The sequence below is a fragment of the Cyprinodon variegatus genome, unplaced genomic scaffold, assembly GCF_000732505.1.
Source record: "Cyprinodon variegatus isolate N-32 unplaced genomic scaffold, C_variegatus-1.0 Scaffold481, whole genome shotgun sequence".
Classification (NCBI taxonomy): Eukaryota; Metazoa; Chordata; class Actinopteri; order Cyprinodontiformes; family Cyprinodontidae; genus Cyprinodon; species Cyprinodon variegatus.
Window position 1 is genome coordinate 888,616 of NW_015150934.1, and position 22,790 is coordinate 911,405.

At 40.2% G+C, this 22,790-nt stretch overlaps 3 protein-coding genes across 4 annotated transcripts; 1 reads left to right on the forward strand and 2 right to left on the reverse strand.

The window, feature by feature from the left end:
* Positions 1-271: 271 nt before the first annotated feature.
* Positions 272-6,289, reverse strand: ndufaf5 (NADH:ubiquinone oxidoreductase complex assembly factor 5). The gene is made up of 11 exons (XM_015389994.1): positions 6,005-6,289; positions 5,624-5,664; positions 4,698-4,761; positions 4,507-4,554; positions 4,318-4,421; positions 3,862-3,901; positions 3,592-3,789; positions 3,039-3,099; positions 2,794-2,877; positions 901-983; positions 272-564 (listed from the first exon to the last, which is right to left on the reverse strand). The coding sequence occupies exons 1-11, from the start codon at positions 6,245-6,247 to the stop codon at positions 478-480; spliced, it is 1,053 nt and encodes a 350-aa protein (XP_015245480.1). The 5' UTR covers positions 6,248-6,289; the 3' UTR covers positions 272-477.
* Positions 6,290-6,944: 655 nt separating this feature from the next.
* Positions 6,945-16,683, forward strand: esf1 (ESF1 nucleolar pre-rRNA processing protein homolog). Of its 2 annotated transcripts, none has more exons than XM_015390018.1 (14): positions 6,945-6,989; positions 9,323-9,677; positions 10,049-10,356; positions 10,537-10,650; positions 10,967-11,076; positions 11,405-11,557; positions 11,663-11,777; positions 12,087-12,243; positions 12,322-12,489; positions 12,584-12,711; positions 12,800-12,887; positions 14,216-14,310; positions 14,398-14,553; positions 15,796-16,683. In XM_015390018.1, the coding sequence occupies exons 2-14, from the start codon at positions 9,350-9,352 to the stop codon at positions 16,123-16,125; spliced, it is 2,250 nt and encodes a 749-aa protein (XP_015245504.1). In that variant the 5' UTR covers positions 6,945-6,989; positions 9,323-9,349; the 3' UTR covers positions 16,126-16,683. The 2 variants fall into 2 exon arrangements, with proteins under 2 accessions (XP_015245504.1, XP_015245505.1); XM_015390019.1 differs by having other exon boundaries at positions 12,325-12,489.
* Positions 16,684-16,931: 248 nt separating this feature from the next.
* On the reverse strand, positions 16,932-19,771 carry LOC107094432 (E3 ubiquitin-protein ligase TRIM39-like). Its single transcript, XM_015390021.1, has 2 exons — positions 19,610-19,771; positions 16,932-19,055 (listed from the first exon to the last, which is right to left on the reverse strand). The coding sequence occupies exon 2, from the start codon at positions 19,051-19,053 to the stop codon at positions 17,416-17,418; it is 1,638 nt and encodes a 545-aa protein (XP_015245507.1). The 5' UTR covers positions 19,054-19,055; positions 19,610-19,771; the 3' UTR covers positions 16,932-17,415.
* Between the last annotated feature and the right edge of the window lie 3,019 nt (positions 19,772-22,790).

Consider the following 22,790-nt stretch of genomic DNA (forward strand, 5'->3'; position numbering starts at 1 on the left):
AATTTTCCAACTGTTCTTCTCTAAAGCCTAAAATAAAATTTAAACCCTTCCTGCTGACTTAATCCAAACAGGAAACCTGCAAGTGATGGGTTCATTTATTTACCTGAGCTGTGACTGAAGCCTCCAGCCAGCAGAAAGCAGCACTTCTGGGATCTGGACCCGTTTCAAGGAAAACTGAGACTGACTGAGAAAGAGGAAGTAATACCTGACAAAGTGGGTGTGGGAATGAGTTTTACTGATGAAGAATAACTATAAGAATATCCACCAATCTGATTTCAGCAGTTTTCTTCATTACACAGTTTATTTCCCCCAAAACACATTTCTATACAACATTTACAGCTTTAAAAACCACCAAGTATATAATACAGTCTCTGCTGCTGACTGAAACCAGTTGGAAGCTCTGGATCTGGAACTTCCTCCACCTGAAAGCTGAACCTGATATGTCAGCCTCCATAACCCAGAGAGGTCACATAAACTCTAGGACTCCTTGGTGCTGCTCTGTCGGCTGATCTTCCCCAGATCTCCGAACGACACCGTGGCTGATCCTCGCTTCGCTGGTTTGGCCTGGACCAAAAAAAAAAAAAATATCAGAAACTCCCTATTATTTCTTTACTTTACTTATTTATGGGATTTCGAATTGTTCAGAGAATCTGTCCAAGCCTAAATGTGCTGTTTGGTTTGTCTAGCTGGGTTCATTAAATCAGGCATCCATTTTCATTTCTAATGTTTCCAAAACATTAAAAAAAGACGATTGAACCTCAGCAAACAGAGAGCCATAAAGCGTCACAACTTATTAGCTCCCACTGTGGAAGGGGCGGGGTTTATTTTAACTGCTGCTAATTGGCTAAAGCTTCAGAGAAAGCAAACTGGAGTGTTACACTTTAAGGGAAATGTTCTCACCTGAGACTCGTGAGGCTTCCAGCCAATCATGTAGAGAATCTCGAAGGTGGCAGGAACAGAACCGTCCTCGTTTCCGTACATCTCTGAAACAATCCAAACAGGCCCGGGATCAAACCTCTGCTCCTCCATCTGACTATCAGTTTTACAAGTGTGATTCAGAAAAGTGACTTGTATCCAGTAATGCTGCATTTGATTGAGCTGCTCATAGAAATCCCTTTGACAGGCTTGAACTTATAATAATAATAAAAAAATAAAAAAATCATATTTCCCTTATTTTAGCTTTCTCCCATTGGCTTCCCTCTAGATCCGGAAGTTAATTAAAAGTTGTCTTTCTCAGATTGGTTATGCAATAAGCCATTACTTTGATTTTTGACATTTGGGATCACTTTTTTCCATACTGGACTTCATTGCAAATCTAAGCTTTGCATAAGACTGCCATATCACAGGGAGATTGGTCTAAATAAATAAAAAGCTTAAAAGCTAGTTTAAAATTTTCAAGTAAAGTTTTCAAACAAATAAATATTTTATATTATTGCATTTTATTGATTATGGTTTTTCACCATTTTTATCTATTGTATTATTTGTACATAGAAGCTAATAAGTTCAGTTGAGTTTTACTAGTTAGTCAAGACTTTTTGACATAAATGTTTGACTTGGAATTTAATTATTTTTGTTGATGAATTTGTGAATTTATTCCATGTGTGTGCAGAATTAACTGAACACAATTTGATTAAATAACATAAGCTCCATCAAACTTTACTCCCAGACTGCAGGTTCACTGCTTGTTCTAAAGGCAGAAAGAGAGGCTAAGTGGAATCAGCTCCCAGTTTTAGTTGAATCAAACGCTCTGTGTCCTGTTATGACAAGAATTAAACGTTTTTGACTTTGTCTATAAAGTTTTTTTTTATCCCCTTTCAGCATATTTCCTCTATCCTGACTGCTCATCTAAAGGTGGTGCATTGCATGACAGCAGACAAAGAAACAGGCGATGACACACTATCGGGTGATGTGAGGTGTCGGTGATTAATGCTGAACAGCAAACAGATGCTGCTGTTAGTGGAAAACAGAGCAATAAATACAATCAGACCTCTGGGTTGATCTAAATTCCGTTTAACTGATAATAAAGGCTACCTGCAGGTCAGAATACGGTTACATAAATCATGTGATCAAACGACAACGCCTCTGTTGCTGGCTTTCTCTCTTTAGTCTCTAAGTTTTTCTCTCCTCATATTCATCCTTGTTATGGTGCGGGAGGGAGGACGATCAACAGATTTATTTTTTAAAGCCACCTAAAGACCTCTTGAGAGAATTCCTTCTTCCTAACCTGTTTAACATTATTTTATCTGTATTCCATTTTGAGTGAAAAAAGCGTCGCTTACAACCAATCCCTGATTGGCTGCCATATCGCCATTGCAAAAAACATCGCCGAACACCGCTCCCCTCTCTCCATGCGGTGCTGCTACTTACCAACACTGCAGCTCTATCTAGTAGCACGAGGTGAGAGCAGCGCAGTGAAAGCTCTCACCTCTGGTCGCTTCACTGCCCTTCAATGCTCGGTTTGTATAGGAATTCTATGCCGTTGCCATCTAAGACCATTGCCATCGCCTCTGGTCTGAATGCACCATTAGAATGTTTCTGATGGGATTTTTTTCTTTCTGTTTTTGTCCCAGACTGTTTGTCACTTCTGAGTTGTTTAAAGTGAACTTAGAGGGAGAAGAGATGCCACACAGTTGCAGGACATGGAAATGATCTCTACTGTTTTTAGTTCTCCTGTCACTGAAACGATGCCTCTGCGTCTACAGAACATGCAGTGAAGTGCAGTAGAATTGCAACATGCAATGTCCCTCAATCTGACGCATGTTTGTGTTTCCAGCTCCCTTTTCAACCACTCACCTTTATAAATGGCTGCAGCTGCTAACATAGTATCTCTGTGCAGCATCGACCTCCTGTTCCATGCACAGTTACTTTCTCCCATACCTGCAAGGAGCAGCGTTTTAAGAGTTCTGTTAACATCTCAAGCTCTTTCAGTTAATGTTCTATTTTTCTGCAGACATGAAGTTCTTAGTAGCCTTAATCAGTGTTTTGGATGTTTTCTGAGATCTTTTGGATTTTACTTTTCGTTTCCGAGCAATTTGTACCTTGAAGATCAGTCATGACCTCCATGATGCCTGGGTAATGCACCTGAACATCATCAATGTCCTGAAAAATAAGAAGAAAATGTTGCACATGTCAGACACAATATCCATTCCTAGGTAGCCCGGTTCTGCTTCTGCCAGAGATTTTTACATGTTAAAATTTAGTTGTTCCTTTCCACAATTGCCATATGCTTGCTCAGGAGGCAGGCCTGCTACACAGCTAAGGACCTGATGCAATCAGCTTGGTTCCCTTGAATACATTCTGACCAGTTGGTTTCATATAATCAGCTCATTTGGACAGAATATTTAACAAGAACAAACTAAAGGCCCACATCTCCAAAGATTTGGGATATAGTAGGATTTGTTTTCCTTTCTGCTGATTGTATTGAGTAACATAACATCTAAAGTTTTTAGAGCTTTAGAGTTCTGTGGTTCCTCTAATGCACAGTGGGTGAACTTCTGGGTTAAACAGTCTACTAATGGTGTAAGAAAGGCTGTGTTTGCTTAGTCCTGGTTTGGGTCTGACAGAAAACTAAACATCTTAAGATGTTCTCACCACAGTCAGCATATTGAAGCCAGCCTGGCCCAGCAGGTTCCCCAGGTCTGTGACGGCGGTGTAGGGCGACACATGGGGGGAGAAACCTCCCTCCCTCTCCGTCTCAGCCAGCTGGAGAGAACAGCGCAGCTCGTACAGCGTCTCCCCGCCCACCATCGCCCCGATGAAAACCCCGTCTGGCTTCAGAACCTGGTGGATCTAAGAGGAAGAGGCAGGATGAGGCAAGAGCTTGTTCCTGATCCCAGCAGAACACAGAATCACTCATTGCACCTGTCTGAGGGCTCCAGGAAGGTCGTTGATCCAGTGAAGGCTGAGAGGACAGAACAAAACATGATTTCTGGAAAGTTCCTTTAGAAAAAATAAGATTCCAGCTTAAAACAAGTTTGATTCAGTTTATCTTGATCTGAAAAATAGTCTGACAAAAACTATGTGGCCTGAAGTAGATGACCATTTGAAATTGGATACATTTCTCGGGACCCTGATACTGATTATCCAGCTGGATTCAGTGAAGGAAACCAAGAGAACTGTAAATCAGCCAACCATTGGTCTAATTTCTGAATTGGTTCCCTGAGAATTCATGCTTTCCTAGTGAGCAGGCCGATTAAAAATATGCTATACCTGAACATTCTAAAGCCTGATTTAATGTAATAAAATAAATGGAAGAGAGTGAGCTCCCTCCGGTGGCAGGCACCAGTAGAGGCCTCAGATAGAACCAGAGTGACTCACGTCAAGCTACTCAGCACCAAGTCGAAAGTGTTCTCCTTAAACGGCAGAAACTCCTCATCAGCAAGGATGCACTGAGTGGGAATCTCACTCGGCCTGCGATGTTTCTGAAACACATCAGTTGTGATCACGGCAGGTGGAAGCGGCGCCTCATATATGTATTGGTTTCACTGGACTGGGGTCAGAACTCACCAGGGTGTGCTGGGAGATGTCTGTCAGGAACAAACGCTCCACCACATCCTGTAACATCAGACTGGACATATTAAGCAGGACTCTCATCAAAGGTATCTCCTCATCCTCCATGTTGGGAGCTTTTCCTTATACGCTAGTTTACATTTCAGGGCAGGAATTTCAAGCTTGAAGAAAAGTGAATGCATCATCACCTTGTTCAGATGGTCTGCAATGTGACTTTTTCCTCCTCCAATGTCCAGAGCCAGAGGGAATGTCCTGAGGAGATAAACACAGATTAGATCCATGGATTCTCTATCTGCTGCAGGAATAAAGGGACAGAGATGGGGACATGGCAGCAAATGCTTTGAATTAGATTCGGTTTCCCATTTCAGTTTGGGCATCTGGCAGAGTCTGAAGCACAAGAAAAACTGCATAACCACGTGCTGTTCTACTTTCTACCTGAGCATCCTTATTTCAGAACAACAGTTTCAGATAAAAATGGTTGTTTGCAGGTATCTGCTTAAAAAACAACAAAAACCTGCTGTAGCAGGTCCAGAAAAGATCTACAAAGAATGTCAGGTCCCACTCCAATCTCTGATTTTAGTTCTGTTATTCATAATTTTATCCCAGTGGGAAAAACTGGCCTGAGACCAAGTAGTCCAGATTTAACTGGACTCTTGAACTTTTAACTAATAAATCCAAACTCGGGGTTGATGGCATCTCTCAGCGTGATTCAGTTATGATTCCAACCTGAACAAATGATACTCCTAAAGTGGGGCAGACTGACCCGAACAGGAAGCAGAAGGATCCTCTCAACATCAACAACAGGTGGAGATGGTTGATGACCTCCAAATAAAATAGTTCCTTAACAGGATGTCTGGTCAGGCCCTGCCATAAACCCTCATTATCTATGTTTTAATAATCTGCAGCACCATTTCCATCTGTTTATATATTCATGGAATCATCTCCTGTTCTGATTTTTCATTTATTGGTTGGTCATCCGTCTCTTGAATCATCTAATCTGTTTGGGTCTGAATTCCTCCTTAAAAACTGTGTGAATGAATCCAGATTGACTGAAACTTTAACTTAAAGTAACAGCTCTCTGTACAGTTTGTTTGGACCTGGACCAGAACCTTACCTGGTGATATCGTAAACCCGATCAGCGACTCGACTCCCGACCTGAAAAACACACAAGATCCAAGTTCAACAGGAAGAAGTGTTGGATGCTAGACTGTTCTACCAATCCGGACAGTTCCTCCTGGAGGACATGGAGCAGTTGCCACCAGAGGAGTCCTCTGCCTGCTGCTGATTCCACTGATTTCACTTTAAAAGCAAGAACATTATTGGGATCTAAAATAAAATCCATCAACAGATGCAGCTGATGAGGAAAACCTGGCATTAAAGGACAAACTAGACTGATGCAGATCATCATCAGAGACAGGGGTCAAACTAAATGAACCCAAGTAGAGGCAAAGCTGAAACCAGGCAGACTGATGCAGCACCTCCTCCTCCTCCTCACCTCATCCCTCAGGTAGTCATACTGGTGACCATCCTGCAGAACTGCAGCCCAGTTCTTCTGCCTCTTCTTCATTTCCCTGTTGAACACATTCATGCTCCCTCTGCCAGATCCTGACAGGGCTCTGTTTGATCCAGATCCTGGCCTGCTGTTCCAGGAGGACAAGGGGGAGCAGATCCTTCCTGCAGGAGCAGAACTGACCAGCTGCAACCCCTGGAGGACCTTCTGGACTCCTCTGCTGTTCATAATGTTACTTCACAGTACAAGAACTCCTCCAACATGTCTGATCTCGGCTCAGCAGAGTGACCTCAGAGTGGAGCTGGATGGAAAACCCGGCTGGGTGGAATAAAACTAGGGAACTGGATCACAGCCTCATGGCTGCATCTGATTAACTGGGTTATGATCTGTCTCAGAAATACGTTCACAATCTGAAAAAAACAAAAAAGAAAAACATTTTAACTGTAAAACTGGAGCTAGGGAAGAATTTATGTTTAATCTTTGGCACATTTGCCCTGATATGTCTAAATATAAAGCCCCTATGTTACAGTGTAAACTTAAATAAATAGGAAAAGACTAGAATGACAACATGATATATGTTTAATAACTAATAAAGCTGTTTTTCTACTTTGAAATGCATATTTTTATGAATTATCCCCCGATCATATTTTGTTGGACTGAAATTCTTGAGTTACATCAAAGAAATAATGAATTATTACGTTTTTTACGATGGCCATGGAGCGTTGCTGTGCAGTTTATTCAGCAGCAGACATTTGTTTTTATTTTTCTGATAATTGTGGAATCAAATTCAAACGCAAGTGTTCATTTTTTGAATCCTAAAACGTGAACCTTTGAGGGTTAGTTGTGTAATCTGTGTTTCGCACTGTTTGTCCCACGCTGCGCGCCGTAGCTTCAGACCAGGAAGCACAACGGGAAGGGTTGGAACAGAGTGCATGCTGGGAGAACACATGTGTGAGGAGGACTGGTGAAGGTAAAGTGGCTCTAAAATGAGTTTTTAACTATGATGTGGAGTTTTTACTTCTGGTTCTGATTCTGGACTCTGAATCTATCCGAACCTGCAGGTGTTTAGTCGAAAACTGGTCGATAGAGTTAGATTCTGAAAAGATGGAGAGATGTTTTTATGCTAGACTACATTTTTCTCTCTGGTGGTTGTAAACAAACCTCTTCGGTTCGGTAATAACTCATAATTTGGATCATGTGCATAAAATGCCCTCTTATTCCGCTTAGCATGTTTTTAAAGTTTCTGTTTATAAAAAAATAATTTATTAGTTTTTTATCAGATAACACATGTTTAAAATCACGATAAACTATAGTTATAAAATAGATAAAGTAAATCAATTCAGCTGATAGAAGAAATTAAATAATCGAACTTAATACAAAAGAACATTAATTTAAGTGATGTAAATGTGAGCGTTTGAGCTGTCGAAGCATCATTTAGGTCTTTTGACCCTCAAAAGCACCAGTATTATTCTGCTACTCCCTGACCAGAGTAGACCTTTAACTGTCTTTAAATTAAATCTGCTGCAGGGAAGGTCAGAGATGAGTTTATATATAAGTTGCTTTGATGGTCAGACTTCTCTTTGGAAAAAAAAAACAGAAAAAGAAAGAAATCTGAAAAGATAAAACGATTAGAGTCAAGGGTGTAACTTTGTTATAAAAGTTGGTGCTGCTGATGGACCTGCAGCTACTCAATCCCAACGCTTTCAATAGGGTTTATATTTTCCAAAAATGAGCTCAAACATATATTTATTGAATGCATTCCTATTGTTGAGAACACAAGAGAAAATTATAATACACTTATTATTATAGTTATATACAGATGCCTGCCTTTAGTGCATTATTTATAAAGGACTCAAAAACATTAATGTATAAAAAATGATTAATAACAGCCGATACCGATGCCAACATCAATATATCCTGCATCCCTAGAATGGACACAACTTCACTTCCATCCATCCATCCATGCATGGCTTCCCTTTAAGCTGCATCATTGATTATCCTCCTTCACAAGCAGCAAAATCAAATTAGTCTCATATGTCATTGACAGCCAAAGTCTCTACATTGAAACTTTTCAGAAATCATTTATACACTGATTTTTATTATTTGTGCTTTAATTCTTGTAGGTTTCTTATATTTAAATTTTAAGTTTGTTTCCTGTGAGTCTGGCTCTCTCTGGGTTGCTGGAACAGCTATTTCTGAGTCTTGTTGAAATACAAAAGATATGTTGAATTTAATTATAGCATTGCAACGTGCAATTTTATTGCATGTTGCATATCCCAGTAAACCTGTTTCACCTTTAAATCTGCAGCTGTTCCTCATTGTGTCTCTGCTCTGCTTAACAGATTTATGAACCTGTCTACCAATATAAAGATGCCAGAGAAAATCATTTTCAGGATCTCTAGAAGCTCTGCTGTCTGATTCTCTGTTCAATAAGAAAACAAAAGATATGTTTTCATTTTAATCTGTAACTCTGAGTAATGGTCCTCTGAGAAGCCCAGCTTTTTTAACTTATATAAATGTACAATCTGTTGCCATTTTTAGCTGAAAAAGCTCCATATGTCTAACGAACTGATTTTTCGGTGGCATCTCTAATTTTTTTAAGTAACCAGTCTCCCAAATTTTACTGAAACATATATCGAAGTAGCTGCTGGTTAAGATTCACTGAGTGCTGCTGTGTCTCTCCTCCTCCATGTAGCTACTCTGTACGCAGTGAATAGCGACCTCAAGATATATTATGTCCCAAAGCGACAGATCCGATGATATTCCAAGAGGTGGGACTCGAGAGCAGCAAATACCTGGACTGAAAACGCTCTGAACACAGTTAGCTGCACCCAACCCCAGTTATTGTTGGCTAAAGTAAATCAGCGGAAAGCAGGAAAAAAGCGGAACTTATTGGTGGGGTCTGTCCCCTCCATGCCAAAGTTGGTGGGGACATGTCCACACCAGTCCTTCAGAAAGTTTTGCCAGTGAATAGAGTTCAGAACAAGCTCCAAGATAGTTGAATGTGCTGCCCAAAATCAATAATTTTAACATAAATACTTGTGCAGCTGCAGTTAAAGATCGATGGTGATAGTGTTTTGGAACAGGGAGCCGTTCTGACTGGATCTGGATTAAAACTGCTGTCTGATACATTTAGATACCAGTTATAGAAAGTCTCACACAGGAAAAATCTAGTGCAATAAAAAGACAAATTGTCAGCTGGATCTAATGAGTTCTGTTTACACGTGGTTCTGTTTGTGAATTAATTATGTCCGTCTGCTTTTATGTCATTAACTAACCTGAGTTTTTAATCCTGTCTTTTAGGTAAGGCTGTGATTATTTTCCCCCATCATGTCCAGAAAAAAGCAGGAAGAGGATGAACGGTTCCGCCGGGTCCAGAAGGACCCCAGGTTCTGGGAGATGCCAGAGAAAGAACAAAAGGTCAAGATCGACAAGCGCTTTCAGTCCATGTTCCATGACCAGCGCTTCAAGGTGAAGCAGACGGTGGACAAACGAGGTCGGCCCGTCAGCCACTCCACCTCTGAGGATCTGAGGCGGTTCTACAAGCTGTCTGATTCAGATGAAGATGATGATGATGAGCCTCCAAAGGTGGGGAAGGGGGAGAAGAAGAAGACAAAAGCAGTGGAGCCGTCTGGACGAGGAACTGCTGCAGAAAAAGGTCAGAATATGAATTTATACTGATTTGGGAATCTGGAACTAAATCTGCAAAACTGAGGGATTTTCTCTGGAGGATAATAGAAGAATCTGAACTTAAAGGTAAAGCTTTGGGGTTACAGCCCCACCAAAGCTTCGACCCTTCACTGTAGTCCGGAGAGGTGGGTCATTACTGCAAGAACCAGATGCAAAATCTTGCAGACTGATATTAAAATACAGAATCCGCTTTTTAAAACAATCATAAGAATTTGTTTTGTGATGTAATGGATGGATGCAAAACAGTGAGACTTGCTGTAAATTCATTAGACATGCCACAGGCATTAAAGAGGGGTACCAAAAGAAGGGTAACCATAGCTCTGTAATTTCCCCCCTCAGATGATGAAGATGAGGAGCAGCTGTCTGAGGATGAAGATCTGGGAGACAGTGACTCTGATGAAAATGGGGAGGGTTATGAAGAGGAGGAGGAGAGCGATGCAGCGAGGGGGTCTGACGATGAGTCCAGTTTGGATTCTGGCGACGACAGCGACAGCGGACCTGATCTGGCCCGAGGTAAAGGAAATATCGAGACCAGCTCAGATGAAGATGATGACGATGATGATGTGGAAGACATCCTGAAGAAAGAGGAAGAGGAGATTGAACATGACTGGGGGGAGCTGTGCAAAGACGCTCCACGGAGTGATGAGGTGAGGCCGGCGTCCCACACTGTTTACGTTTGATCACTGCTGCACTTTATGGAATGAAATGTTAATTTACTCTCTGGAAAGCTGTACTTCAAACATCAATGACAATAAAAGTTGTCTAAGTCCCGCAGAAGCATGGGACAAGTTAAACCCTGTTTTTAGCAGTTTGTTCTCATGTTGTAGGTCTCTGCTCGGATCGCTGTCTGCAACATGGACTGGGATCGCATGAAGGCTAAAGACCTGCTGGCTCTGTTTAACTCCTTCACACCTAAAGGGGGCGCCGTGCTGTCTGTGAAGGTAAATCTGATGTGAAATGAGTGTTGAAGCAGATAAATGCATAGAGATATTATAAAGCTCTAAAGCATCAGTTGAGGATGTAACTAACTAGAAACATGCCTGAAAGACAAGACCCAGGGCCCAGCTTGGCACTGACCCTTGAAGTTAGGATGAATAATGTGATATTTACGCCCAGGGCTTGGTTTTGTTTTCGTTTTTATTTTCAGGCCATTGTGTGAACTAGAGTGCGTTTATTTGTAGAAACCAGGAAGGACTCAGCTGTTTCCAGCCTGTTTATTCTAAGTGACAGCATTGTATTGTGGGTGTTTTTGGCCAGATCTACCCGTCAGAGTTCGGTAAGGAGAGACTGAAGATGGAGGAGACGCAGGGACCGCCGGAGCTGAAGGCGCTGCCTGACGACTCTGAGGACGACACAGAGGAAGAGAAGTGAGCTCATAGGTTCTACCTACAGAGATGTGCTACACCGCCCCCTGCTGGAGACGTTGCAGCTTAGCTCAGCCTGTATTTCTTACAAACCTGTATATCTGTGCCCAATATCTTACATCTACCATACAATCTGGTAAATTTGGAGGATCTTTGAAAGAGAGCAGACGCTGCTACTTTCAAGTATTAGTTTAACGGCTCCAACGTAGGGTAAAATTCTGTTACTTAACGCTGAGTGAGGCTGGTTGAAACAAACTGCTTTTCTGCATTAACTTCTGAAAGCAGGTCTGTTAATAGTTTTGTTTTTTAAATGTTTGTGTCCTCTCTTTAGGGTTTATAGGGAGAAGCTGCGGGACTACCAGTTCAAGCGTCTGAAGTATTTCTACGCTGTGGTGGAGTGCGACTCTCCCGAAACGGCGGCCAAGATCTATGAGGAATGCGATGGCTATGAATATGAGAGCAGCTGCTCTGTTCTGGACCTTCGGTATCAGTATAAATTGAATAAACCAAAGAAAGGGGCAGGATCTCAAACTGATCTGTTTGAAAGCTGAGTGTTTTTTGTTTTTTTTTCTTCATTCTCAATCTACAGTTTTATTCCTGACGATGTGATGTTTGAAGAGGAGCCCAAAGACGTGGCGACAGATATCAATCTGTCAGCATACCAACCCAAACTCTTTACCTCTTCTGCTACGGCCACCTCAAAGGTAAGAACCCTGTCGATTCCAGGCCGATGGGAGAATAGAAGTGTAAACATGGGATTTTGTGCTCCCATCACGCTTTGGTTTGGGGCTAAGGATGATTGATTGAAAACGGTAGCATGACATTAGACTGTCTCTGACATTAATCAGCTCTGGATGTGGTTTGTAAAAAAAGAAATGTATAACGAGGGAAAAGGAACGAAAACTGCTTTGTTCGTTTCTCAAATGATCAGAAAACACAAAGAGAGGCTTCAAATAGCAACAACTGATTGACGTTCACTCGTTTCCCTTTCCTTTGTCTGTTGAATTAATCAGGTGCAGCTGACGTGGGATGAAACGGACCACGAGCGCGTGACGGCACTGAGCAGAAAGTTCAACAAAGACGAGCTGCTGGACTTGGACTTTAAGGCTTACCTGGCGTCCTCCAGTGAGGAGGATGAAGATGAAGAGCAGGAGGATGAAGCAAGCAAAGGTACAAATTAGGAAACCAACCTTTTTTTTTTTTTTGAGGAGAAGAGATGGTGCTCAGCTGACCTTTTGTTTCAAATAGAAGAGGCCATCAGTGAAGAAGTGGAGGAGAAAGAGAAGAAGAGGAAGAAGAAGGAGAGAAGTGAGGAGCAGATCAATAAATACAGGGAGCTGCTGAACAGCATCCAGGTCAAAGAGAAGAAGCTGCAGGAGGAAAAAGACATGGAGATGGAGATCACCTGGGTGCCAGGTACCAGAGCGCTTTGAAAGGCCATCTGTCCATGCCATGCAAGATTCTTTTTTTCTTCCCAGCGAATTAAGCTGAAACTTTCCTGTGTGAGCAGGTTTAAGGGAGACAACAGAGAAGCTGGTGAAGAAGAAGCTGGAGGGCAAGGACAATTTGACGCCCTGGGAGGAGTATCTAGAGAAGAAGAAGGAGAAAAAGAAGCAAAAGAAAAGTAAAAAAAAGCAGGTGAGAGTGGAGCCTCCTTCAGGGAGAATTCTGAACTGCTGATGGTAATAGTTTTATTGGATGAGTCTGATGATGTTTTGTTCATCAGGGAGCTGATGAAGAGCTTAGTGATGACGAGCTTCCATCTGATGTTGACCTCAGCGACCCGTTTTTCTCAGAGGAGCTTGGAACATCAGGTGAACTGGTTGCTCAATCTTTGTTACCATGGCTACAGGGGTGGAGTTTGGGCGTTGCTCCAGATAAACAGAATTGATGATCTAATCCTCTCTCATCGTCAAGCAGAAAGTTGCTCTAGTTTCATTTCCAAACAAACATTTTATTTCAAAATGAGTTAATGAGACTTAGACTCAACTTTATTTACTCCTTTAGAGAAATTCTGGTTCCAGTCGCTTATATAGAATACAAAGATTTAAAGCAAGATGCGATTAAAGATAAAAATACTACAGACAATATAAAAAGAGTGTATATAGTATAAAATGGAAATGTCTTAAGAGCTGTACTGATGAAATCTCCTTTTGGATACACTCTGTGTACAAAATGACAATTAACTCTAAGTCTAAAAGCATAAAAAAAAGAAAAATGTCCTGAAATAAATTTCCTTTAGATATAAAAATATCTGCACAGTAGAGAGTTAAGAGAAGACTACATAGTTGTTGACTTGGATTATTGCACTTGCACTGCAGAGATGTACTGACCTTTTAAAATAAGTTAAAATTACTGAATGCACAGTAGTTGGCATGTGTTATTGCACAGTGAGAGAGAAGAATATTACACATGAGTGACAATAGGTAATGTTTAGCATATAATGTCAAAGGCGTTGATAGTCCAAGCTAAAGTTCTGTTGGTACATTTTACTGATTAAAGCGTGTTAAATATTAATTAAGCAGAAACATGTTTTAAATTGTATAATCCATGCTGGTTGAATATAAAGATTGGGCTGCTGCAGGATTTATCACAGAATCACTAGATGAAACAATGGAAGTGGAGCAGAGAGAGGAGGGTTAAGGAGGGGGGGGAGTGTTTAACTGGGGGGTTGGAGGGAAAAAAATGCTGAGCTTCTTCCTAAACTCAAACTAAAGGTCTTTAGTTCACTTTTATTGTCATTCTCATATCGAGCCCCTTCCTGTGCGCCTCCTGGCTACTACTTGTTGCTCATCATAAAGACTGTAGAGCAAAAGGAAAACTTTCACAAAAGTCCAGTTTCAGCAAGAAAATCCGTAAATAAAGGTTTAAAAATTATTAATAAGACAAGCAACAGAGCTTCGATTTATTCCTCGATTCAACCTTTGATTACTGTAACATGATGCAAGAAAAAAAAACATTTTAAGTAATCATACCTCTATAACCATTTTACTTTTGAATATTTCATTTTTGGGATGCAGTTAAAATCACTTGGATAGATCTAACCTACTTTTTTGATTAAGAAAAGTTCAATATTAAAATATATTTAACTTATTCCTAATTGGCAACAAGATTATGGTTTTTACTGTCGTTTTTGTTTCAGACCTGAAGAAGAAACAGAAGAAGAAAAAGGAAGAAAAGAAAACCGAGGATAAGAAAACGACGGTTGAGGAGGAAGAGGAGCTTGAAAAACAGAAGGTCCTGATTGACTCCTAGATTGAAAAATAATGTTATTTACCCTCAGACAACCTGATCGCAGCTCCTGAACCTGCGTCTGTTTTCCAGGCTGAGATGGCTCTGCTGATGGAGGACGACGAAGACGAAGCCAAACACAAACACTTCAACTACGACAAGATCGTAGAACAACAGAACCTGAGCAAGAAGAAGAGGAAAAAGCTGCTAAAGAAAGGTGGAGAGTCACTGGAGGAGGACGACTTCAAGGTGAGATTCAGCTCCACAGGCAGCTCAGCTTAGGCAACCAGCTGGATTTAAAACGCTATAGTTTTCAGTCTGCATTTGGAAACCCACATGTTGAGATTTGAAAGATCCTCAGGCATCATGTTCAGCTCCCTGAGGATTTGGGCTGACCTAAAATCAGCTGCTGCAGCGATGAATAGGCTGGTTTTATTAAAATGATGCGCTGCTTCTAAAATCTAAACACGAAGCTGAAGCCTGCAAACTTATGGAGGTTTTAAAGCAGACCTGAAGAGCATCACTAGACATATAAACTACTGTAACTGTAACACCATGGGATTGGAAGCAGTCTGACTCTCCGCGTTCGGGTACAGTAGGGGTCTCCAAACCGCAGTCTGTGGCCCATGAAGTGGATCTAGGTAGCTTGTGACCAAAACTAAAAATATTTGATCTTCTAGAACTGATGTAAGTTGAGAGACACAATTTTTGAAGTAAAATTGTCACAGATTGGGAAAAACAGACACAACTTAAGACATGTTTGTAAAAAATATTAGCTTGAACAGAAATTATTAGTTTGTATTTTGACTTTTTTTTAGAAAAACAAAGTCAATAGGATCACAAATGTGCAAAGAGTTTTACTCAGAAGCAGATTTCAGATTTGGTATCAACCAATAATTAAAATTGACCAAATTACACGGGCAAAGGAAAAGTTTAAAGTTTATTTATTATTGAGCATCTAAACAATAATTAAATAACATTTATTTTTTGCTTTTTAAGCAACAGAAATATGAATTCTGTGGCCCATCTGGCAAATGTTTTGGACACCCCTGACATAGACCAAGGTTTGCTCCATGACAGGAATAGAATTAAAACACAGAAAACCATAATAAAAGCATGTAAAAAAATATGTAGATAATTATTTAATCTTGAAATAAATCAAAATGTTTTGTAACTTTCTACTGAAAGCATATTTCTTTTCTGTTTATTTTTTTACTTGAGTCATTTAGCCTTTTTTAGTTTACTATTTTATGAATAACTTTATAATAGTGGTTCATTAAAGTTTAACCAGCCCAATATTTAGGTTTCTGCACAACCATAAACACTAAGAGGCATTGAAGTTGGTCTCAAGACCTAATGATTCAGAATACTGCCAATTGAAAGCAAATAAAGGCATGAGAAAAATTAACCATTTTATATTTTGCCTCTAATCTTCTGCAAAGTCCCATCAGTCAGGATCTAGTAAACATAAAGTGGTCTGTCTGTTTGCAGGTGGACGTCTCAGACCCCCGTTTCCAGGCCATGTTCACCTCCCACCTGTTCAACCTGGACCCCTCCCATCCCAGCTTCAAAAAGACCAAAGCCACACAGAGCATCCTAGAGGAGAAGCACCGGCGCCGAGAGCTGGGGCTCAACGCACAGAAGCCAGCGACCGCCTCAGAGGCGGCCGCAGAGCCAGGCAGCAAACAGGAAGGAGCAAAGCGAGAAAAGGACTCTTTGACACAGAAGAAAGCAATGGATCCAAGCCTGTCGTTGCTGGTTAAATCCATCAAAAGCAAAACGGAGCAGTTCCAGGCTCGTAAAAAACAGAAAGTGACGTAAATCTTCCTGATATACGAGCCACTTCCTGCTGCTGGGACGTTTTTTTTTTATTTTTGCGCAGGAAAACTATACAAGTGGAAGTAAAAGCAATCTGAATCAGAGCTATCAGCATCAGTGGTTAATTTAATTACACCTGAAGATACAGTTAATAGCAATTGCTTCGTATTTATAATGTTTTAATAAATATGAAGCATTTGGAATGTGGATGGAAATGTGTTCAGTCTTCAGATGTTACATTTATAAGGATACGACGAGTCCCATCATATGTGACAGTCTGGCTAATCTGGCCTCTTACTTTCACTAATATTTTCTACTTTGCAGTGCTAATATTTGTTGAAAGTTCTCTTATGAAATGTAAATGTGAACCATCCATCCATTTTCTGACACGCTTTATCCCAAGTGGGGTCACGAGGGGTGCTGGTGCCTAATCTCCAGCTGTCTACGGGCGAGAGGCGGGGTACAGCCTGGACAGGTGGCCAGTGCATCGCAGGGCTGTATATGTGAACATTTTGCATAAAGGCAAAAAAATAAAACAATTTTCACATTTTAACTGATTCAGCTCAGTTTTCTATATTTATTGCATCATATACGGTAATAACACATTGCCTTAAGATGCAAAAAAAGTCATTCAGTTTTATCATAGAGGCAGTATCAATTAAATTGATAACAACTGATCTAATCAACCAGTACAGTAAAATTCAGTTTATTATTCAAATATGTTAAAAAGTTTACTATCAGTTACGGGGTCTGGGAGTTCAAACCCTCCCAGGTGGATATTGCTGCATACTGCTTCAGCCTGGTTAGTTTGTCTATAATGTGCCCAGATTCATGCCCAGCCTCCACTGGATGGAGAAAGAGAATAAAGTCCATTTACATTTTCTTACGTTTTCCTCACTTTACTGTGGAAGAAATACACCTGACACCTTCAATTATTTCATTTCATTGTTGCATTACATTGCAATAACAGTCTTCTTTTGTAAGGAAAAATTAAATAAGATCTGAAATCATCTTTGCATTTTATTATTACCTTAAAATAAAACTTGCCCAGTTAATTATCAGGTATTTTTATACCAATTTAGCATGGTTTGGCTACTACTGCCTTATTTAACACATAACAAGAAATACTATATTGCTATAAGACATCTCTCACTAGCTTTCAACAAAGAAAAGCTGTTTACATGTTCATATTTACAGAAAGCATTAAATATTGTGATTTTCTGCTTAAGAAATTCCAAATTTGGGGAAAAAAATGAAGTTGCTAAACAGATATTTTGTTCAGCTATTTGAGCTCTAAGCGTTTACAGGAAGAGCTGGTTTCTTCTTGGTGTGATGAACAGCACAGATGATGAGAGGAGCAGAGTTTTTTCCACCATAATTAACAGCAGGGCTGAAGAACGGGTAGATTCTACCAGTGAAGTTGCAGCTGGTAAAGGAGTGGATCAGAACTGCAGCATCTGCATCATAAAAGGAGACCAGACCGTCCTCATAGTCCACAAACACCCCGATCTTTTCAGGACGGGTCCGAGGAGAGAGACGGAGCGGCGGGTCGGACAGAGCTTCGTACTCGCAGGACCTGGAGAAACTCAGAGCCCAGGAACCATCCTGACAGCTGGGCATAATAATCCTCTTCCTGTCGGTAGTCTCACTGGAGACGCCTACCATCCAGTGAGTTTTTCCTTTCACAAGAACCTCAAAGCTAAATCTGCCAGAGGAGAAACCTGATTTTCCTAAAACACAAAGTAAATTAACAAACTTTTTCGGGTTTTCTGGACCAATCTGCCCAACATCTGCGCAGTGAACCTGTTTTCCATCTGCAGACAGCCGGAGTTTGGGATGGGCCGTCTCAGGGTCAAGGGTCACATCTACTGCATGCTGTTGGAATTTATTCAGTTTGAAGGTCTTCATTTTCTCCCTGAGCTCCTCCTCCAGCTGAATCACAGCCCCTTCCACAGTCCCCTCATACGATGGAGGACAGAATCTGATCTCCGTCCGCTTCTTGAGGTTTGGAGCTGCGTTCAGGGAGGAGAAGCTTTGGAGGATGTGGAGGTGGTCATTAGACTCCGAGATCCGCTTCACCTCACAGCTCCTCTTCATCAGCTCAGAGATTTCCTGTTCCAGATCTTTGATACAACCTTCTGCCTGCTTCTCTGTATTTTTTTGTTCATCTTCGATCTCCTTGATGAGCTCCTTCAGGCCTGTCTCTGCAGACTCCTTCAGAGCAGTGAAAACACGAACACCTTCTTTACCAATCTTCACAGACTCTTTAATCTCCTGTACTTTCCGTCGTCTGTTCTGGATCATCTTCTGGACTTCATCCTCTGTCTTTCTCAGCTCTGCTTTCTTTCCTTCAGATTCTTCTCCCAAAGGAACAAACTCGTGGTCCTTGTGGTCTAAAACAGAGCACAGCGAGCAGAGACATGTCTGGTCGGTCTTGCAGAACAGCTCCAGAGGTTTATCGTGCTGCAGACACATCCTGTCCTCCAGGTTCTCCATAGGCTCCATCAGCTGATGTCTCCTCAGACGTGGAGCAGTCAGGTGAGGCTCCAGATGAGCTTGACAGTAGGAGAGCAGACACACCAGGCAGGACTTCAGAGCCTTAAGTTTGGTTCCAGTGCAGACGTCACAGAGAACTTCTCCATGTTTTACAGCCTGTTGTTCTGAGCGGCTGCCGATATCCTTCAGCTGAGCTTCCTCTCTAAACTGAGCAACCATCCCAGAGAGCAACGTGTTGACCTGGATTTCAGGTCTTGCCCTGAAATCCTTCAAACACAACGGACAATTGCAGCTTTCATTGACATCCCAGTATTGAGTGATGCAGTTCTTGCAGAAGTTGTGTCCACATGGTGTGGTGACCGGACCAGTGAAAAGGTCCAAACAGATGGAGCACAGAAATTGATCTTCAGAGAGAGAATTGCTGGTAGCTGACATGTCTGAAGTCAGAGAGATAAAAGAAAGAGGTCACCCAAACATGGATTGCTTTTTAGAGCCTCTAATTAATCAGTTTTTTCTAAAAATGTGCATAAAATACCATGAAAGTATGTTAGAGATACGTAGGAGACACCAAAGATTGTACTTATCAACATCTTCATAACAATTTAACTTTATCAATCTCACATTGAAAAAATTAACCTCAGCATTTAACCCATCCCCTTGGGGAGCAGTGGGCTGCCACCATGCAGCGCCCGGGGAGCATTGTAGGGTTAACGGTGTGGCAGTCTGTGGGAGTGGGGCTCAAACTCAGAACCTATGGATTCCTAGCTCTATACCCTAACCACTAGGCTCCCCATAACTGCAGCAAATTTGAACTGAAGAAGTTAAAGCTTATTTGATCAACAATGGTTTATGTGGGCCGACAGAATGGAAAGTTTGAAGAGAAGAGAAAGAGAAATCAAGTAACACACACAAGTAAACCCCTAAATTACTTCAACCTATGGGAAAAACCTTTATTTTTAAATATGACATAAATGCAATGATCTAGACCTACCAGTTTAGAGATGAATACTTGATGGAGCTGAATCTTCTTTAAGAAAGTAACCAGACTCTTTGTTGTCGAAGCTGCTGCTGCTTCTCTAAGTCTCACTTTCATTTAAGGAGTCTGACGCTTAGATCTCCTCCTATTTCCTCGTAGGCGTATCCTCCTGCAAATATGCAGGCCTTCATCACTGGGATGAATATGGTGGGGTAAATCATTATGCATCAAAGATAACGTTGCTGTCCTGCTAAGAAAAGATATAAAGTGTGCTAACACTGAAATATTATGGCCACAGTTCAACAAACCCCATTGCAAACCTTTATCTGCTGCTGTTAATGCAGTTCACCGGGTAGGCTATGTAGACAAAATATGTGAAACTTTAGATAGAGTGTCTGAGAAAAATAAAGATACTTTTCTTTAAGAGCATTTTAATAAATAATTGATTTCTAAACATGGTCATTTACCTTCTATGGCTAGTATTTGTAAATGTAGCCGAATAGTCAAGCAGCCCATTAGAATTTCTTTTGGCACAAATGGTAAGAATATCCTGCCTTGTATTGACCTGATATTCACTAGAGCTAGTTTTAAACATAGTTTCAAAAGCTGCAATGTCCAGTGATCACAATCTTATTGCTTTATCTGGAAAAACTAAATTGCCCAAATAAGGAATTAGGATCCTTCTCTGCAGGTCATTTAAAAGATTGAACCCAGATTTTATTTTTTCATATCTGGCATTGATAATATGCAACGGTCAGATGTTAGTAACAGAATGTAAATGTTGTCTTAAAATACTTTTATGCATACATTAATGAAACTGGTAAATAATCACACTCATTGTGGTCAGAGGTGTCAAGTAACAAGGTATACTTTGTTAATTTTGGTTATCTATACTTTACTGGGGTAATTTTTTTTAAGACAACTTTTTAATTCTAACATTTTTTGCAATTATCTCTACTTTCTATTCCTTACGTTTTAGAATTAGAAGCATTAGTTTTGTTTCATTTTGAGCTCATTTTCGATATGGCTTGTTGGTATTTAAAAATAATAATAATAATAAATAAAACCATCAAAATAATTTGTTTTGTCAAGACAATTAATGTCTTTGTGGACTTGGTGCTGCACCAACTTGTTGTTCCCCACCTAACAAAATGAATAGTTTTTCAAGATGATGCCAAGTTCAATTTATCACTGTTACCATTAGTTATAAAAATAAGAAAATGAAGTTTAAGGAAATCATCATATTTTAATAGCGTAGAGCAGTAAAGCTTCTGTCCTTTATATTTTTTCCTGAATTACTTTTACACTTTAAGTAGTTTTTGAAAAAAAAAACAAGAAGTGTTTTTAAACAGTAGGATTTATACTTTTACTTGAGTAATAAATATTTATACTTTTGACACCTCTGCTTTTGGTGGGAAAACATCTATTTCCTATTAATTCCCTATTATATATATTGATATAAGAGTGCTGAATTGTATTCATTTAGGCCAATGGACAGAGGGGTTGTTCATCCTATTAGGGAGCAACCCAGTCTCATGGGAAAATGTACCTCCACTACGTTGGTCCACACTGCAAAACGTAGTGGCCATTTTTTTGTGGTACTGTTACATTTCTTCTGCCTATACGCTTTCTATTGCAACCCAGTCTCATGGGAAAATGGGAGTGTTAGAAATAAAAATAATGGTTCTCATAACAAGATAGACTGTTTCTAAGGGATTATTTCATGACCTTATGTGTTATTTCCAACTGTCTGTCTTTGGGTAACAGTGTGGAGACTTTCACAGCCTTTTTGCAGGGTTTGAATTAGTAAGAGACCTACACTGTCTAGATCAGAACAATGCAAAAAAGCGTCATATGTATATCTTGTTCTCTTTTTACTTTGCTAAGTAAAATAAAGTGCTGACTGAGTGAAATACATTGTCAGTTTATTTAACTGGAATGTATATTTGAATACTTTTTCACACATTACTCTTAGAAAAAGGTCTGGAAAAAGTTGCAGTTACCGAACACTTACTTCTTATTGAGAAACAAGGTCACAAAACTAAGTCACAACAAAAAGACTAAATATTTAATGTGCGAAAGCCAAAATCATCACATAAGCACATATGCAGAAGTCCAAGTCTAAGAATGTGAGGAGCCGTTCATCACAGCGATCTGAAAATGCTAATTTGTTCAGCAATTTATTTACAAATAAAGTTAAAAATTTTAGATCTGTTATTAACTCTACTGATAGTGATAATGTAAATTAGTTGATAGTATGTGATCTAATGACACACACGTGACTTTAGAGCAGTGACTTGGGATGCTGTTGAGATGATGCTTCAGTGTCACTCTGAAGATTCACCTTCTGGTATAGATAATCTGGATATAAAAATACTTGACTTTCACAATGATGCATTGACCAGGAAGCACAGTTCCTTCTCCAACAGCACACAGACGGTCTTTTCCTCTGCACTATTCATATAACAGCATGAGAGCATCATGTGGGAGGAAGCTGTTTGGGTCCACTTTCATTTTCAATATCTAACGATTATCCGTATGTTGCTCAAAAGGCTGATGTCTGCTGATGATGCCAATCTGCTCACTGCAGCATCAACAATACAAGAACTGAATGGGAGTCTACAGCAAGAGTTGAATAAACGTTAGCAAATATTACTTCACTTACATTGTATATTGAGGATCCCAAGGTGGAGCAGGAATCCAGGTTCAATGGGCATTAGATTAGACAGTTTATTGTTCTGCTCAGATCAAATTAACCAGGTAGTCAGGATGTTGGGCTGGGGAATTGCCATGTCAAGAAAATTTTCTAAGTATTGTCCAGCTGCTGTAATGAAAAATGTTATCCAAAGTCTTGTTTTTATCACATTTACAATATCCTTCAGTTGTTTGGTCCACCCTGAATCATCCAATAAATTTTCAAATAGCTGAGAATAGAGAAGCCAGAATAGTTTTGCAATTTCCTTTTTGCACCCATGTGCATCTTTATCTGTGTTGGTTAATTGTGCATGCAAAAGTAAAATAAAGTCTTCTGCAGTTTATGTAAAAGGGTTAAGCATCAATGTAATTGCCTGCCTCCAGCTGCTCCCTTGTAATTTTTTTTAGTTAAAAGAATGTTGGGTTTAGAATACATTAAATAAAGATGAGACACAACGAGGCACTCAGACACGGCATCCGTTTTACGCTTCTGCAGAAGGGA

Coding starts and splice junctions, on each gene's coding strand:
- ndufaf5 (XM_015389994.1), bottom strand. CDS start 6,247: ATGAACAGCAGAGGAGTCCAGAAGGTCCTCCAGGGGTTGCAGCTGGTC. Junction 3,790..3,861: donor TTCCTGGAGCCCTCAGACAG/GTGCAATGAGTG, acceptor TCTTCCTCTTAG/ATCCACCAGGTTCTGAAGCC. Junction 3,100..3,591: donor GCTTCAATATGCTGACTGTG/GTGAGAACATCT, acceptor CTTATTTTTCAG/GACATTGATGATGTTCAGGT.
- esf1 (XM_015390018.1), top strand. CDS start 9,350: ATGTCCAGAAAAAAGCAGGAAGAGGATGAACGGTTCCGCCGGGTCCAG. Junction 10,651..10,966: donor GCGCCGTGCTGTCTGTGAAG/GTAAATCTGATG, acceptor GTTTTTGGCCAG/ATCTACCCGTCAGAGTTCGG. Junction 14,554..15,795: donor TGGAGGAGGACGACTTCAAG/GTGAGATTCAGC, acceptor GTCTGTTTGCAG/GTGGACGTCTCAGACCCCCG.
- LOC107094432 (XM_015390021.1), bottom strand. CDS start 19,053: ATGTCAGCTACCAGCAATTCTCTCTCTGAAGATCAATTTCTGTGCTCC.